The sequence below is a fragment of the Nicotiana attenuata genome, chromosome 7 (assembly GCF_001879085.1).
Source record: "Nicotiana attenuata strain UT chromosome 7, NIATTr2, whole genome shotgun sequence".
NCBI lineage: Eukaryota > Viridiplantae > Streptophyta > Magnoliopsida > Solanales > Solanaceae > Nicotiana > Nicotiana attenuata.
In genome coordinates this window covers 77,320,296-77,339,857 of record NC_031995.1, presented here as the reverse complement: position 1 = coordinate 77,339,857, position 19,562 = coordinate 77,320,296, and the positions used below count along the sequence as shown (strand labels likewise).

The window sequence follows — 19,562 nt, the reverse complement described above, 5'->3', positions numbered from 1 at the left end:
TAGTGTTTGGATTGGGTGTTGTTCCAATTGATTGAAAATATCAAAAGGAGTTCAAAATTTAAATTTGAAGTGATTTGGAGTAGATTTGAGCAAGATTTGTGTTAAATTTCAGAAAAGACGCAAGGTAGAAGACGAAGTTAGTTTTTTGTATAATCTTGTATAATAGTGTATATGAGTGTATAAACACATCTTATACACTATTATACACTTTTATACACCTTTATACAATCATCTGTAGACGAACTTCTTCCACGATTTTCGTTTGCAATTCATGTTCAAAACCAATCCAAATCTTCATTAAATGACTTCAAATTTTATATACAACCTCCTTATACTATTTCTAACAATTCTAAAGAACACCCACTCTAAATTTCTCACAAAATCTAATCCGAAATTTAAACCCACATATTTAAGCTTGTTAAAAATCTAATTTTCACCACCCAAATGGATTTGATTTGTTGAACTAATATTCGAGTCACAGTTACTGATTCAAAAATTAACTTAAAAGTTTGAGCAATCTTTTTCAAAAATTAAATAGTAATTTCAAGAATCTACTGGAGTTGAATGTTGAGTAGTAGCCTATTATTTTTGGGCTAGTCGGTTGTAAATTAAAATATGGACTATAATATTGAAAAGTAGGGAGTCCAGTTGTTTTTATGTGAAATTTTCCCCAAGTTAAAATATATTGATAGTGTAATTATTTTTTTTTTGTACCGTTAAGAAAAACGTTATTTTCGAATTTGAAATGACTTTATTTCTCCAATAGAAGGCCAGATGTAAATATTTTTCTGGAAAATACAATTTATTCATCATTAAACACTACCTCACCAAATTTATGAGGTTTTAACATATAGTAACAAATTCACAACTAAGACTTTCCATATACACCCAAAATAACCCAACGGTAAATTCATACACTATCTCTATAAATATTGCTAGTAATTTCCCCCTAATAAAACCCTTGAAATTCTCCTAATTGTTTACCATATTTCTCTGAATTTTTCACTCTTCTTTTTGAGTTTCTGAAATCATGGAATATCCTTTATATATTAGCTTTTTATTTCTGATTTTCTTGGAATTTTTCTGCTCATCTCAAGCTTATACATTCCATGCTGGTGGCAAAAATGGTTGGATTTTAAAGCCTTTTGAATCATACAATCATTGGGCTGAACGAAATCGCTTTCAAGTCAATGATACTATTGGTATACATACACACGCGAATTCATGATTTTAATTATTTGAAATTTTTAGTACTGAATATGTTCAGAATTTAATATTTTTTGAAACTTTGTTATTTTTCACACACACATATTTATATTACGTGTTAGATCATATTAACACTAAGGCTACATCCGCTACTAAATACATATATATATACCTTTTTTGTATAGGTGTTACATGTATCAATGTATTATTCTAACATATTGACGTGGTGGGCAACTTGTCTTATTTTTTAGGTTATAGTCTAACTTTGTTTGCACATAATTATTGTCAGAGGCGGATGTAGTGTTCGAACCACGGGTCCAACTGAACTCATAACTTTCGACGCGGAGTAAAAATTTATATAAAAAAATTCATTAAAAATTGTAAATATTGTAAATATGAACCCAAAAAAATAATGGGTTCAATGCTAAAAACCTTTCAAGTTGAACCCATAGAATTTAAATCTTGAATCCGCCTCTGATTATTGTAGTTATTTCTTAAATAATCTTATAATGTTTTACACTATCAGAGCATATAGTTAATTTCATTTATTTATTATTTTATTCTTTTTAGATTTTTCTTGTTTAAATGAGTTGATTTCTTGATTTTTTTTTTCTCATTATAGTTTTCAAGTACAAGAAAGGCCATGATTCAGTTCTCATAGTTCACAAAGATGATTACATCAAATGCAAAAAGAACAAGCCAATTCATGCTTTCAAAAATGGTCATTCCAAATTCAAGTTTCCAAAATCAGGTCCATTCTATTTCATAAGTGGCCATGCTGATAATTGCAAAAATGGCCAGAAATTAATTGTTGTTGTGTTATCTCCCAATCACAATAAGACATCTGTCGAAACGTCGTCGCCTTCACCAGCACCAGCTCCTACAAAATCAGCTGCAGCTAGTATTATGGGTGGTTCAAGTGGTTTAGTTTGGTTCTTTAGTTTGATAATGGCAGCAATTTTTAGTAACTTGGTTTAATTGTTTATGTGGTTTAGTTTATTTTTTATGTCGTTTCATTTGTTTGATTTGGATGGTTTATAGGAAAGATAGTTACTGTCTATTTTCCTTTTTCATTTGGTTTATTACTATGTTTTGATTGATAAAAATGGTGCGTCAAACTAAATAATTTAACTTTAAACGTTCTGGATTAGTGTATGCAAGTCCTTTCAACTTTGTCACCGAATTTTTTTTGACACTACCGACTCCAGGAAGAAAAATAAGTACAAAAATATATTCGAATCCATTATTATTTTAATCACAAAATATCTTTTAATCTTGCAAATATTAGGCACATATGGTCCATTATTACTACCACGGTAGCACGTGACGACACTCTTGAATTTTAGCAGAATTTAGTGAAACATGAGTAATAATTTTTGTTCCAATTAGTTTGGGAATGAGCGTAGTTGTTATGTCAGTGTCAAATATATTGTGTTTCTATAAACTGTATACATCTGTTTTCTGTTTAATTGGTGCTCTAACTGAAAATGATATAAGCAAAGGAAAATCCTCCTAAAACTTACAATTCGTTTGGCTGAACTGTTAAAAACTACGTACTTATTTTTTGAAGAATACTATGAAGAGTTATCATTTGTGTTTGGCCAATTTATTTGAGAAGTAAAACTTAATGTCATCAGTAAAATTTACTGCAAATTAAATATTAGTACTAGTTTTTAACTTTTGAAGAACAGTGGGGTGTTTCATCATGGGGAATGCGACATCGTAACCCAACTTCTGTTTATTGTTTCAAAATAATTTGGATGCTTTTGGTTCATTAAAACTTCAAATCATTTGGTTTCATATGTAAAAAGAACTTTTATTCTGTAAAGTTACTTAGAAATAAAGTATTACTACTAACTACACACATATATATGTATGTATTATTGCGATCAAACACGCTCACACAAGTATACGTGGTCGTCAAGTAATAGAGTAGTAAGTAGAGTATCGTTTCACGAAAACTTATGATTAACTTTTAACTGATTCAAACTCAAATAACTTATCGATTCAAGAGATTTCTCACAAAATAGATAATTTACTACCTAAAAACTATCAAGTAATGAAATAACTAGAAATCAACCACAACACTTAAACAATTTTGACTAACAATCAACAGGAGGTAATATTCCAGGGTCACGGGTTGGCTAACAATCGTGTTCCGTTCTTAGCTTAAAATGACTGATTGATTTATTAGGATTGTTGATTGACAGGGTTGATATTACTCATAAAAATCTGTCGAGTTCTTACTCGCCTATTCAAGTTAACTTAATGCCATATGTCTATGGAATTAAGATTAACAAGAATGCATTTACACTTCATGTATTTCAACCAAGCAAGGTAATTAGGTATATTTCTATCCTAACCGCGAATCCGTTCCCCGATGCCCGGGTTCAAGAACCTGCTCTATTTAATTGTATATGCAATCTAGAATTTCCAGTTTCGAGTTCAACTCTAGATTCGTAGATGGTATTTCACTGTTAGCTACTCAACAAAATAATTAAAAACATAATTAAATAAACAACCCAATATAATACAATCAACTTCGTCAACTTAAACTTCAAACATCAACATTCATGTATACCCATGACCCTAGAACAATAAGGTTCTTAGCCACTTATGTTCATACAATCATCAAAATTAATGTTTTCAAACATAAAATTAATGAATACAAGAGGAAGAATGGAAGAGTTGCTCAAATCCGCGCTCCCGAGTGCTTCGCACTTTTGTTCTTCTCTCAAAATCGTGCCCCCCCCCTCCCCCCCCCTCCCCCTTCAAAATAGGTTTAGGTTGGCTTTTATATGAGTTGGGGGCGTCTAGCGGTCAAAATAACCGAGTCCTAGTCGAAAAGGGCAACTTTCCCGTCTTGAACGACCAGGGCTGCGTGGAGCGCTGGCCCTGGCGCTCAAATTTCACTTTTTGCCTTTTAATCCGATTTCGCTCCAATTCACGCCCTTTCATCCCAAATTGCATCCGAGTGATCGCTACACATAGCAATACTACAAATTAGCACAAATAATCATATTAAACATCTCAAATCGTCGAGACATTAGCAAAATGTGAGGCGATATATATCAAAATATGCATACATTAAGCCGATTATCAAGTATGTGTGTGTGTGTGTGTATACACATTTCGGATTGAAATTTTGGATTTCGGATTCTACAAAATGAAATTCGAGTCCGATCCAAATTAATATCGGATCAGATGTTAAAGTTTGGATCGGATAAATATTTTGAATTTTTGGATCGGATTATACGTATTATTAAGGCCATTGCTAATCTGATCGGGTAATGCATCTGCTTCTTCTGTGTTCTGTGCTAATACAAACATCTCTTTGCTTTTCATCTCTTTTATCAGCATTGCGTCTCTAAGAAAATATTTCTTAGGAGGTTCGAGTTGTTATGTCTCTAAGTTGCAAAACTCATACTTATATTTTCTTTTTAGAAGAGGCAATACATCAAGAAAAATTCATGTTTCTGCAATTATGAGGGTACTATAGTTTCCAATATAGCTAAATCCAACAATTGTAAAAGTAATTACTTGGATGAAGATGTAAAGGAAGTACTGGATATCCGAAATTAAAGTTTAGTATTTATACATGCCCTAATTATTTCAGATTACGGATCGGATCAAATCGAGTTAAAATTATACCAACCTCCGAATATCCGAAATTTTAATAAACATAATTCGAAATCCGATCCGAATATCCGAAATTGAGCGGATCGGTTCGAATTTCGAATATCCGATTTAAATGCACATCCCTAATGGAGGTCTGAATCTTAATCATTCAGACCTCAGACATTAAGTGCGTTTGTTTTTAAAGTCTGAATCTTAATTATGCAGATCTTATTCATTAAGTGTGTTTTTTTTTTTACTTCACAACCACTTAATGGGTCTGAATAGGTCTGTATGATTAAGATCTATAACAGAGACTTAATTTCATTAAGATGCTATCACATTCATTATTAATTGCCGCCACCACCTACCATTATCAACTACCACCATGCCACTACCACCACCATACTTAACCCCCACCCCCACCCCCACCACCACCCCCACCACCACCTCCACCACCACTACGCCACCATCATCCTCAATCATAGCCGCCACCATTATCAACCATAACCACCCATTATCCTCACCACTCCGACCATCATATATCATTCTCACCCACAGTCAACACTCATCCACCTCAACTACCACAGCTGACCACCCCATCACCATCAACAACCACAACCAACACTACCCATTATTATAACCTACCACGACCCACCCACCACCTTTCTCAGTCACAACTACTACCATCACCCGCCATCATTAACTATCACCACCCACCAGCACCATCCTCAATTGTAACCGCCACCACTACCAATCACTACTAGCAACTAGCATGAACCACCATCATCAACCAAAACTACCACCAACCACCGCCTCTAGTTGGCATTCACCCGTTAGTCATCACCACCAACAACTATCATATTTTTAAAAAACTATATATTTTATTGATAGCATGTTAGATTAGTTAGTATTTCATTTGAATTTTATGTTTATTAATCTTTAAATAAAGATAAATTTTATATATTCAGATGTTAAAAATCAAACAGTCTTAATTATTTCTATTTAGATCTTTATACACATCTTAATATATTCAGATGTGTATTCAGATTCAGATGTCTTAATCTTAGTACACATCTTGATATTCAGATGTGTATTCAGATTCAGACGTCTTAATCTTAAAAAAAAAACAAATGAGGCCTAGTAGGCGTTTGGACATAAGAATTGTAAAATTCCAAAAAATGGTGAAATTTTTTTAAATGTAACCGGATGGTTTTGGTGTTGCCACGTGGCCCATCCGTTAAATTAAGGGTATATGTGTTTAATAGTATAACATCAGGGATTTGGTTGTCCTAATAGTATAACGGAGGGCTTTTTTAAACTATTGATAATAGTAGAGGGACAGATTAGACCCTTTTTCGTATATTTAATATAGTCCACTTTTTTCGGACTCCACAAATAATGAAAGTTTAATGTATTGAACTGCCTTTAAATTAAAAATTGAGAATCAAGAGAAAAAAGAGAAGATAATGTGAATATTGAGAATTGAACTTATAAAAATGCATGCACAATTAAGTGTTTACGTCAAGTCATATTAATTTATATGGTTAAGAAAGGTGAGAATGCTACTAACTAAATATTGTTTAGTTATAATAATGTATTCAGAGTATATATGTCATGTATTCATTGAGTTAGTATTAACACCAATTATTTGATATAGTTTTGATGTTTAAATTGTAGCTAGTGTTATAAATATATTATATTATGAATGTTCATTTACTACTCCGTTGTAAATAAGCTTTTTGAAGGAGCTTATCCATATGAGACTCCGCGGTAAATATGTTTATCTATTTAGTATTCTATTGGAAATAAGCCTCCTGGAAAAACTTATTATTTCGGTATTTCGTTATGGATAAAAAATTTCTTCGGTAGAAGATTATCTATATCTGGTACAATAACAACTTACACAGCAGCTTGCAGTAGTAGCTTACAAGCAGCTTGCAATAGCAGCTTACACAGCGGCTTCCTTTCTTTTATAAATAGAGGAGATTTCAGTTCATTATGTACATCACTCTGAAGTTAAATAATATATCAATTTCTCTCTATACTTCTCTTTATTTTACTGTCTTTATTTTATAAATACTTAGTAGATAGTTAATGAAAATAATCTTTTTTACCTTTGGATCTTTTACCTTCAAACAATGAAAGTGCTCTTTCCTTCCCTAATTATAATCAAAAACAGGTGGCATTGCCAAACCAGATCCAAACACAAAACCGCCAGCAGATGAGTTGACTGCTACAAGCCAAAGGCTCGCGTTTGGACCGCTAACGGACCTCTTAATGACAAGATTTAACTTACGGAAAAGGGTTTAAAATATCCTTAAACTATTGGAAAAGATTTAAAAACGCCCTTTATCTATTTATTGTGCTAAAAATACCCTTCCGTCAACTTTTTTGGTTCAATTATGCCATTTGACCGTTAGATCAATGCTAAATTAAAAATTATTATTATTCTTTTTGTAAAACTTAAAAAAAATATTTTGCAAAATATTTTCGTTTTTTCAACAAATGCACCAATAGTCCCACTACTTTAGTAAAGTCTTCTTCTTCTTTTTTTCAGTTTTTACAAAAAACAATTCAGTTTTTACAAAAAAATATTTTTTTCAGTTTTTTAAAGCATTTTTTTTGTAAAAACTGGAAAAAAATTGTAAAAACAAAAAAAAATGTTTTTAATAAAATATTTTCTTTTTTTAAAAACTGAACAAAAATATTTTCAACAAAATATTTTCGTTTTTGAATTTTTTTTTCAGTTTCTTCAGTTTTTTAAAAAAACGAAAATATTTTTTCTTTAAAAAGAAACTGAAAAACGAATAAAACGAAATGCTTAAAAAAAACTGAAAAAATGAAAAAAAAAATAAAAAAAACGAAAATATTCTGTTGAAAATATTTTTTTTCAGTTTTTACAAAAAAAAATGCTTTAAAAAAACTGAAAAAAATGAGAAAAAAATATTTTTTTTTTGTAAAAACTGAATTGTTTTTTGNTTTTTTGTAAAAACTGGAAAAAAAATAAGAAGACTTTACTAAATTAGTGGACTATTGGTGCATTAGTTTAAAAAACGAAAATATTTTGCAAAATATTTTTTTTTTAATTTTTACAAAAACAATAATGCTCCCTCCGTTCCAATTTATGTGAACTTGTTTGACTGGGCACGGAATTTAAGAAAAAATAAAGACTTTTGGAATTTGTGGTCTTAAACAACTCAAAAAGGGGCCCAGAGTATTTGTGTGGTTATAAAAGCTTTTCATTAAGGGTAGAATTGTAACTTTAAGCTAAATTGTTTCCAAATTTAGAAAGTGTTCATTCTTTTTGGAACGGACCAAAAAGGAAAAAGGTTCACATAAACTGGAACGGAGGGAGTAATTATTTTTAATTTAGCATTGACCTAACGGTTAAAGGGCATAAGTGAACCAAAAAAGTGGTTGAAGGGGTATTTTTAGACCAATAGGTGGATGAAGGGTATTTTTAAACCTTTTCCAATAGTTTAGGAGCATTTTGAACCCTTTTTCCGTTTAACTTATCTAGTATTTGGACATAGATTTGATTTTTTTTTTTGGTTTCCCACCCGGTGTCCGGTACCGCATTGGAGCCCGACTATATCCGAATTCGCGCCGCGTAGGGCCCCTTTCGGGGGGAAGCGCTCCCTACCAAGGATTTTTCCATACCCAGGGCTCGAACCCGAGACCTCTGGTTAAGGGAAGAGCAGTCCCAGTGGGAACTTGAAAAAATATTTTTTGAAAGTTAAATTATGTTTGGACATGTATTTTATTTTAAGGAAAGTTGAAGTTTTGTGAGTGGAAGAAGAATTTTTAGCCAAAAGCTGCTCTAAACTAATTTTTGGGAACTTGGAAATTGTTGAATTTTTTTTTTCCTAAAACATGATCATATTTCATAAACAAACAATATTTTCAAAAAAACTTAAGAAAACAAAAGACAAAATCTATAGCCAAACGGGAGTCTATATTCATGTACATTATTCAAAAAAATTACAATATGTTAAGAAACTTAAGTCAAAATAATATATAAAACAAGAAAATAGAATAAAAGAGATAAAGAGAGGAGAGATTCTTATTTCTTCCATGTATTTAAGTGTGTACAATGTGATACCCAAACCCTCTGTTTGTAGGATGATATTTAGGTAATATAAAGGGATATCACGAACATGGTATTAACTACTGAGATGTCACGACCCAATTTCCAATCCGGTCGTGATGGCGCCTCTCGTGAAGACAAGGCCAGCCAACTAACCCAAATCGTCTCTTTAACAATTATTAAACATAAATGAATAGATAAATACAGCTTAACGACAATACTAACCAGTATTTACAACCCAACACAACAAGACCAGGGTGTCACAAGTCACGAGCATCTAGAGAAGTCTAAATACAACTACAGGGCCAACAATATACGGAATAAAATTTAGAACCAAAGGAAGTAATCCGGTGCCGCGAACGCTGGCGGTCACTCTGCTCAGCTACGATAGCAATACCTTTAACCAGCTCAAAACCCACTACCAGCTGAACAATACCTGCATCTGCACGCGAGGTGCAGGGAGTAAAGTGAGTACTCCAACCCAGTGAGCAACAAAAATGAATAACGACTGAGAATATAAAATCCCACACAGGCACAGATAATGCTATATCAAACAGTAAAATCAAGTAAACAGTAGGGACCAGTGAAACATAGCAAGAAATTCTCTTTGAAAATAATTAATAAAACAAGTATGGTCAGTCATTGTTACCTGACCGGTCAGCCATTGTTACCTGACCCAACGCGTGTTTCAGTGCCATTGTTACCACTGGTCAGCCATTGTTACCTGACTGGTCAGTCATTGTTACCTGACCAAAACACGTGTGACAGTGCCATTGTTCCCACTGTCCAATTCTAAATGGGTACCCGCGCTCACTGTGGGTGTGCAGACTCCGGAGGGGCTCCTACAGCCCAAGCGCTATATCATCATAAGGCCTGAAAGCCTGTACATATCAACATGAGGCCTGAAAGCCTTCTCACAATACACTCGAGGCCTGAAAGCCTCCTCACATATCACTCGAGGCCTGAAAGCCTCCTCACATCACTCGACATATCCTCACATATGGCCTCGGCCTCAATCAGTCCAAAAATAATCATAAGCCCCTCAGGCATCAGTAAAGACAATAATTCTCAGCTCAAACAATAGTTCAAACATCAGTTAAAACTCAAGGTTGAGTAAAAATATAGCTGAGTTCATGAAACAGTGTAATTCAAGTGGACTGAGTTCAAATAATATTTCAAACAGTGATGATAGTTCATAAAGAGTTCAAACAGTCGGCAATAAGCCCCAAATATGGCAATAAGCCCAAATCATAGTGAAAACAACAAGTCATTGCTAATACGCGGTAAAATATCATCCGGACTGGACCAAGTCACAGTCCCCAATAGTAAATGACCCCGCGCTCGTCATGGAACGCGTGTCTCATCTCAACATAGCACCAAGTTGTGCAAATCCGGGGTTTCAAACCCTCAGGACGTCATTCAAAATCATTACTCACCTCGAACCGGTAAAATCTCTAGCTCGCGACGCCTTTGCCCCTCAAACCGACCTCCACGCGCGTCGAATCTAACCAAAACCACAAGGAATACGTCACAATAGGCTAATGAATCATAACCCAATCGAAAAGACTCGAAAAATATCAAAAATCACGAAGTTGGCAAAACCCGAGCCCCGGTCCCACTTCTCCAAAAATTACGAAATTCACATCACCGGATTCCTCGTCTCGCCACGAGTCCGTACATATCAAATTTACCAAAATCGGAGTCCAATTGACCCCTCAAATCCCTATTTTAAACTCTCATAAGTTCAAGCCCTAAACCACCATTTTTGACCTTTGATTCCTTGATTATTCAGTCTAAATCCATGTTTTTACACCATAAAATCGTATTCTAAGTCCAAGAATCCATACCTGATTAAAGCCCTCGAAACACTCTTCAAAATCGCCTCAAAGTTCTCAAGGTTTGGAGTCCAAAATGTTGTTCTTTCAAAAAAAATTCGCGAAGAAGATAAATCTCACTTAACTGCCAGCCAATCCGCTTCTGCGGATATATTACCGCTTCTGCGACTTCCGCATATGCGGTCCACGTCCGCTTCTGCGGACTTTTCACTTAAGGAAACCACCGCTTTTGTGGTCCCTAATTCGCTTCAGCGGGACCGCCTATGCGGTAAAATCTTCCGCTCCTGCGGACTCAGACAAGGTTTCATAATTCCGATTCTGCGAGACCGCACCTGCGGTCCAATAGCCGCAGGTGCGAAAACACCAGATACCAGTAATATGAAACATGCAACAACTCCAAAAACTCTCCGTTTAACCATCCGAACTCACCCCGAGGCCCCCGGGACCTCAACCAAAAGCACCAATACATCCTAAAACCTCATTAAAACTTGTTCCAATCATCAAAACACATCAAACAACGCCAAAACCACTAAATCACATCGGATTCAAGCCTAAGTTCTTCAAAAACTTCCGAAACACGCATTTGATCAAAAACCCGACCGAAACACCTCCGAATGACCTGAAACTTTGCACACACATCACAAATTACATATCGAAGCTACAGCAACTCTCGGAATTCCATTCCAACCCTCGGATCAAAATCTCACCTATCAACCGGAATTCGCCAATTCAAGCCTAATTCTACACCGGACCTCCAAAATCAAATCCGATCGCACTCGTAAGTCACAAATCATCCCCCGAAGCTAAACGAATCACCAGAAGTCACATCCGAGTCCTCTAACTCATTAGGTTGACTTTTCCAACTTAAGCTTTCCTTAAAGAGACTAAGTGTCTCATTTCTTATCAAAACCAATCCAAATCAACTCTAACACACCACATACCGATAACGAAACATGAAGGAGCATGAAATGGGGGAAACGGAGCAATAACACATGAGACGACGGGTCGGGTCGTCACATCCTCCCCAACTTAAACAAACGCTCGTCCTCGAGCGTACCCGGAGTTGTCCTAGAAGCCAACTAATAGATGAATGACCTTACCAAGCATATACCCGGGGTGATCCCTCGTCACCCTATCTCGCATAGGTCCGATAACACAATATAGCTGAAATTTCACAGTCCATCTAAACCATAAACCGTAGAACCACATTGCACTTCCTGAAATCATACACAAGGTCAGGACCTCACATCTATACAGAATAAACCTGAACCAGCTATAACAACTCATACCTGCAACCTTAGGTGAGATCATATGATATACCACATAATCCAAACACTCGAAACAGTAACTTCTATTCACAGTAGTTACCCACAGCAACCAAATACAGATAGAAAACCTCTTATCGACTAAGGTCTTATTCCAACACTTTCATATACTGCCAACGATAAATGAAACACGCAATAAACCGTAATCCATTTCTCAGATCAACCATTCATGAAGCCACTTCCTTTTTGACTAATACCACAACAGATTTTCGGGCCGAACCTCGATATTATCCTTCTAACAAGCTGAGATCAAATCTGTTCGTATTCATTAATGACTCTAACGATCCCCTCAAATCCAACACATTACTCTGGTGCTATGACACCTCAATACAGGCCTAAGACACAACTTGCATAATACACGCACCAACGGGAAATGGTCTGAGCATACTTAAATCATGACAATTGATTCAAACGAAAGAGCTGTACCTCAAGCTCATCAGTACCATCACAACAAAAGGCTGAGACCCCGTCTCACATCATAGAATAGAACACATGAATCTGCCCCTAAAGGTCATAACTCCACGCAGCCTCGCTACAATGCGCGATCCTATCCCAACACTGTTACACATGAAGCACCTCAAGACACTATGATCAAAAATCGACAGCCACGCACAATTTGATGTCTGAAACCAAAGCAATTCCTTACACTCACGGTGAAACAAATACGACACGCAACCCGATAGTTCATAACCCATACTCCATCCACCAAGCCACACTCAATTACTCTTCCCGCTCGACTTTCTCTATGAATCCTCAATAGAACCGCACCACATGTGCCCATATCCAACGAATCACAACGTCTCACAACATTGAAAAACAACTCATAGATCTCCTTAGATCACTGACAAGCTCAATGACCATCGAATCAACCTATCCCTCAACAATACAACTCGGGGCCGACCAAGCTAACTCAAGCTATACACGTAGTCACATCGGCCTACCAACAAACTCAATATCAAGAAGCCTGAAGCTGCTCTTTCCACTACTATAATTCCTGCCAGAGCCGTACGATACGGTGCTCGGCACCAAATCAATACTGAAACCCACGATCTCGCCCGGCGACATGCCCGACCACAAGAAACGCATCTGAAAAAGTCCCTCAATACCGGAACTGAATCAATGGTAGAAACCTCTGCACTGACATCCGCCACGAAGGCCCAATTAAGAAAAGCAATCCTTCCTAACCGTCCGCTGGTCTTCGAAATACAAACCACTCTGCTAGAACATAACCCGATGCACCTGACCATGGAACCCGTGGCATTTTCCGACATAACCCATAGCACAATAGTCTAGAATAACCCAACACTGAGACAACCAGTCTATACCCCAATATCATATACAGAATCTAATATACCAAGCAAAGAAAGATCCACTCGGGCCTCCAAATCCCAATAGCCGCTAACGGTACCAATACACACGATCCACAACCACTACATAGCCTGAACGTGAGAACTCCCAATCTCCAACTCCATATAGCTCAAGAATCTCTGTACCTGATTCCCAAATTCCGCAGTATGAATACATATTACACCTCGAGTACCTAATCATTCCACGAAAGATATTCTAAGATTCCCCTGTGCCATCACACAACTCAGATATCAACAGCCGATCTAACAAGAAAGCACCGCAATACTACCGTAGTATCATCAGTCTAATCACATTGCCCTTTTTCCGAGACATATACTCTCGTCAAATCACTTCTATTTAGCAGCACCATTTCCTTGATTACCTGAGGCTACCCGTTGCCTAAGAATTTTATGAACTCCTTTTCAGAACTGAACTATAACTCATCTAATCAAGAACTTCCGTTGATCCCATTAGGAAGAAGAATCATTACACATTCCATGCTTCGCATACCCATAGAAAATATATTCATCTCCAAACCACGGTGAAACCCGACAAGAACATCTCTGCCAATTCCATTCGCACAAGCTAAACTGCCAGGACTGAGTCCTTCTATCCAAACCAAGCTAAGCAAGCTGTCAGAACTCAAGAACTTTGCTGCACAATGCTTGTAAAGGCTCATTACCTTGAACACATACGAGGAATTAATCATATCCTTACCATACCGATTCGGTCTACTATCAAGCTACTCCATCTATCTAATTTCCCTTCTGATTCATCATCAACTTGATATTTCTCCCTTGCTGTAGCATCACAATGCCTCAATCCAGGCTTACCACACGAGACACGAACATAAGACCACACTGTCTTAGACCCATAGGCCACCGAATACTCTCTTTGCTATCCCCAGAAATACCACACTCCAGAATATTTTACTTGAAGAACTCCCTGCGAATCTGAATTCATTACCATTACCTTCCAGATACCGATACATAGAACCCCATAATCATCATAAAAAATACCACCAGTCTCGATATTTTCCGATGAAAACACGGTCTCTGACCACATACACAATCTTGAGACACCTGATTGTTACATGTAGAATCTTGAACACGATAAAACCATTCTCGAGAGTCATTTTATTCAAACTGCAAATTACCTGACTTAACGAACAGAACCACTCGTACCTTATTGGCACTCCGATACCGCAAAAATGAGATCCTCATCCTAATACAACCAAGCAACTTCCTGCTCTATGCACCGAGCATTCTTTACCAACAACAACTTTAGACATTCCGTGATTCTCATATCCTATGGAACATAATATAACCTTTGTCAAAATTTTTTTTTTCTTTTACTCTAGCCATAGCTGGCTCGCCCGCACGCTCCAACTGAAGCCAACACAGCACATGCCCGTGCAATCAGCTAATCAATAGCACCCTCCCCAACTTGGCTCGAAGCCATATATCAGGACACACTCAACAACTCATGACACTTTTACTCTAATGATGCCGCAATATCATAGTGAGATTAAACTCAAATCATCTACTAGTTGTGAAAACTCAGATCGTCTAGTACTGTAATCCTCTGCAACCTCGTATTCATCCCCACATCAGTTGAGTCCACCCTTTTAAGCGACCCGAATTCTTTTTTGAATTTCAACACGCACCCTTCAGTTACACATAAGATCTTCTAACATACACATAAGGATCATACCACTTAAGAACACTCCGCAGGAGATAATCCACCTGCTTTGCCTCAATTTAGTATTTCAGCATACCTTCCACCGTCATATCCATTACACAGTCATTTAGTCTTTCCTGGGTCTGAACTCATACAACCACATGAAATGCACTACACTCCCCAACTAGGAGACACGATAATATTCTTCACACGTGCCACACATCAAATCACAATAGGAAACGAACGCTTAACAACTCATCTATTAACCAGCAGACTTCTTCGTCACTACCAAGTCATATAGACACATCTCGCAGTACTAACATACTCATCACATGGATATCCAACCACCATTCCGGCTAATAGGGACAATACCGAACATGAAAGTTCAAAACACTTGCTCGCACAATCAGCACCTCGGTGCTCAAGCAATAGGCAAAGATCCAGCCTCAAGTCCTCCAGACTGGCCTAACATACTCATGAAGCTCACATCTCGCCCCTCGATCCGGGAATCACAAATCATCAAGGCACATATAATACTGAGCGCTCAAGTGCGCATACAGACGTGTGGAAGGAATTTCAAGAGTTGCATCTCAAGCTGAATTAAGTACCCACGATAAGAATTCCAAGAAAGTGAAGTTTTCCTAAAGGTTCTGCAGCCTCTCAAGGATAAATACAGACGTCTCCGTACCGATCCGCGAGACTCTACTAAACCTGCTCATGACTCGTGAGACCTAGTAACCTAGGCTCTGATACCAACTTGTCACGACCCAATTTCCAACCCGGTCGTGATGGCGCCTCTCGTGAAGACAAGGCCAGCCAACTACCCCAAATCGTCTCTTTAACAATTATTAAACATAAATGAATAGATAAATACAGCTTAACGACAATAATAACTAGTATTTACAACCCAACACAACCCGATCAGGGTGTCACAAGTCACGAGCATCTAGAGAAGTCTAAATACAACTACAGGGCCAACAATATGCGGAATAAAATTTAGAACCAAAGGGAGTAATCCGGTGCAGCGAACGCTGGCGGTCACTCTGCTCAGCTACGATAGCAATACCTTCAACCAGCTCAAAACCCACTACCGGGTGAACAATACCTGCATCTGCACGCGAGGTGCAGGGAGTAAAGTGAGTACTCCAACCCAGTGAGCAATAAAAATGAATAACGGCTGAGAATATAAAATCCCACACAGGCACAGATAATGCTAACTCAAACAGTAAAATAAGGTAAACAGTAGGAACCAGTGAAACATAGCGAGGAATTCTCTTTGAAAACAATTAATAAAACAAGTATGCTCAAGTATGGTCAGTCATTGTCACCTGACCGGTCAGCCATTGTTACCTGACCCAACGCGTGTTTCAGTGCCATTATTACCACTGGTCAGCCATTGTTACCTGACTGGTCAGCCATTGTTACCTGACTGGTCAGCCATTGTTACCTGACTAACCGCGTGTTTCAGTGCCATTGTTACCACTGGTCAGCCATTGTTACCTGACTGGTCAGCCATTGTTACCTGACCCAACGCGTGTTTCAGTGCCATTGTTACCACTGGTCAGCTATTGTTACCTGACTGATCAGTCATTGTTACCTGACCAAAACACGTGTGACAGTGTCATTGTTACCACTGTCCAATTCTAAATGGGTACCCGTGCTCACTGTGGGTGTGCAGACTCCGGAGGGGCTCCTACAGCCCAAGCGCTATCAACAAGGCCTGAAAGCCTGAACAGTATCAATACGAGGCCTGAAAGCCTCCTCACCTCACTCATCATGCCCTCACATAAGGCCCTCGGCCTCAATCAGTCCAGAAATAGTCAACAGCCCCTCGGGCAGCAGTAAAGCAATAATACTCAGCTCAAACAATAGTTCAAATATCAGTTTTAAACTCAAGTTTGAGTAAATATGGCTGAGTTCATGAAACAGTGTAATTCACATGGACTGAGTTCAAATAATATTTCAAACAGTGAGGAAAACAGTGATGATAGTTCATAAAGAGTTCAAACAGTCGGCAATAAGCCCCAAATATGGCAATAAGCGCAAATCATATTGAAAACAACAAGTCATTGCTAATACGCGGTAAAATATCATCCGGACTGGACCAAGTCACAGTCCCCAATAGTAAATGACCCCGCGCTCGTCATGGAACGCGTGTTCATCTCAACATAGCACCAAGTTGTGCAAATCCGAGGTTTCAAACCCTCAGGACGTCATTCAAAATCATTACTCACCTCGAACCGGTGAAATCTCTAGCTCGCGACGCCTTTGCCCCTCAAACCGACCTCCACGCGCATCGAATCTAACCAAAACCACAAGGAATACGTCACGATAGGCTAATGAATCATAACCCAATCGAAAAGACTCGAAAAATATCAAAAATCACGAAGTTGGCAAAACCCGAGCCCCGGGCCCACTTCTCGAAAAATTACAAAATTCACATCACCGGATTCCTCGTCTCGCCACGAGTCTGTACATATCAAATTTACCAAAATCGGAGTCCAATTGACCCCTCAAATCCCTATTTTAAACTCTCTTAAGTTCAAGCCCTAAACCACCATTTTTGACCTTTGATTCCTTGATTATTCAGTCTAAATCCATGTTTTTACACCATAAAATCGTATTCTAAGTCCAAGAATCCATACCTGATTAAAGCCCTCGAAACCCTCTTCAAAATCGCCTCAAAGTTCTCAAGGTTCGGAGTCCAAAATGTTGTTCTTTCAAAAAATTCGCGAAGAAGATAAATCTCACTTAACTGCCAGCCATTCCGCTTCTGCGGATATATTACCGCTTCTGCGACTTCCGCATATGCGGTCCACGTCCGCTTCTGCGGACTTTTCACTTAAGGCACCCACCGCTTCTGTGGTCCCTAATTCGCTTCAGCGGGACCGCCTATGCGGTCAAATCTTTCGCTCCTGCGGACTCAGACAAGGTCCCATAATTCCGCTTCTGCGAGGCCCAGCTCGCTTCTGCGAGACCGCACCTGCGGTCCAATAGCCGCAGGTGCGAAAACACCAGATACCAGCAATATGAAACATGCAACAACTCCAAAAACTCTCCGTTTAACCATCCGTACTCACCCCGAGGCCCCCGGGACCTCAACCAAAAGCACCAATACATCCTAAAACCTCATTCAAACTTGTTCCAATCATCAAAACACATCAAACAACGCCAAAACCACTAAATCACATCGGATTCAAGCCTAAGTTCTTCAAAAACTTCCGAAACACGCATTTGATCAAAAACCCGACCGAAACACCTCTGAATGACCTGAAATTTTGCACACACATCACAAATCACATATCGAAGCTACATCAACTCTACCCTCGGATCAAAATCTCACCTATCAACCGGAATTCGCCAAAATACTAACTTCGCCAATTCAAGCCTAATTCTACACTGGACCTCCAAAATCAAATCCGATCGCACTCCTTTAGTCACAAATCATCCCCCGAAGCTAACCGAATCACCGGAAATCACATCCGAGCCCTCTAACTCAATAGTCAACATTAGGTTGACTTTTCCAACTTAAGCTTTCCTTAAAGAGACTAAGTGTCTCATTTCTTATCAAAACCAATCCAAATCAACTCTAACACACCACATACCGATAATGAAACATGAAGAAGCATGAAATGGGGGAAACGGAGTAATAACACATGAGACGACGGGTCGGGTCGTCACATGCAGAGGCGGATCTAGGAATTGAAGTGTATAGGTTCCTACCACAACTTCAAGTCAATATATCATAACAGTCGAACTAAGAAACAAGTATCAATATTCAACGTATGTTTACAAAATAACAAAATACTTAAAGACAACATATAAATTATAAATATTCTCATCACAATTGTACTCGACGACTTGTCATGTTTTGAAAATGATCAATGATCATATCATTAGGTACACTTTCAAATACTTCATCCTCTATATAACAAACTAAACAATCATTCAAAAATTCATCACCGATTCTGCTTCGCAAGTCACTTTTAACGTACTTCATCGAAGAAAAAGCCCTTTCCACCGTTGCAGTAGCGACAGGCAATATCAAACTTAACTTCACAAGCAAATAAACAAGTCTCCAAGTCATGTGCAAATTTGTTTTAACCATTGTCTCTGAAAGATCTCCAAGGCTTTTCAAGTTAGAGAATTCATTGTCCGCCTCTCGCACATAATCAATATAGATGTCAAGCTCAAAACCAAGATCCTCAAGTATAGAATTAGTAAACTCATCCGGATAGTGTGTTGCAAGTTTCATAATCCTGTCTTTATCATTATTTGCAAAAGAATTATCTGGACTCAAACTAGCCATACCAAGAAGTAGATCAGTATTCACTTCACTGAAACGACTATTAAGCTCCGAAAGTTGCAAATCAATAACAGTATAGAAAACCTCTACACGCAAATGATAAGAATATGTAACACTTGATTTCTTACGCTTCGACTTTCCACGATAATAATTCATAT

At 37.7% G+C, this 19,562-nt stretch overlaps 2 protein-coding genes across 2 annotated transcripts; one reads left to right on the top strand and one right to left on the bottom strand.

Moving 5' to 3' along the window:
• LOC109230177 (early nodulin-like protein 1) lies at window positions 1,031-2,184 on the top strand. The gene is made up of 2 exons (XM_019395700.1): window positions 1,031-1,202; window positions 1,829-2,184. The coding sequence occupies exons 1-2, from the start codon at window positions 1,031-1,033 to the stop codon at window positions 2,182-2,184; spliced, it is 528 nt and encodes a 175-aa protein (XP_019251245.1).
• On the bottom strand, window positions 18,940-19,560 carry LOC109230176. The gene has a single exon (XM_019395699.1). The coding sequence runs from the start codon at window positions 19,558-19,560 to the stop codon at window positions 18,940-18,942; it is 621 nt and encodes a 206-aa protein (XP_019251244.1).

Coding starts and splice junctions, on each gene's coding strand:
- LOC109230176 (XM_019395699.1), bottom strand. CDS start 19,560: ATGAATTATTATCGTGGAAAGTCGAAGCGTAAGAAATCAAGTGTTACA.
- LOC109230177 (XM_019395700.1), top strand. CDS start 1,031: ATGGAATATCCTTTATATATTAGCTTTTTATTTCTGATTTTCTTGGAA. Junction 1,203..1,828: donor TCAAGTCAATGATACTATTG/GTATACATACAC, acceptor TTCTCATTATAG/TTTTCAAGTACAAGAAAGGC.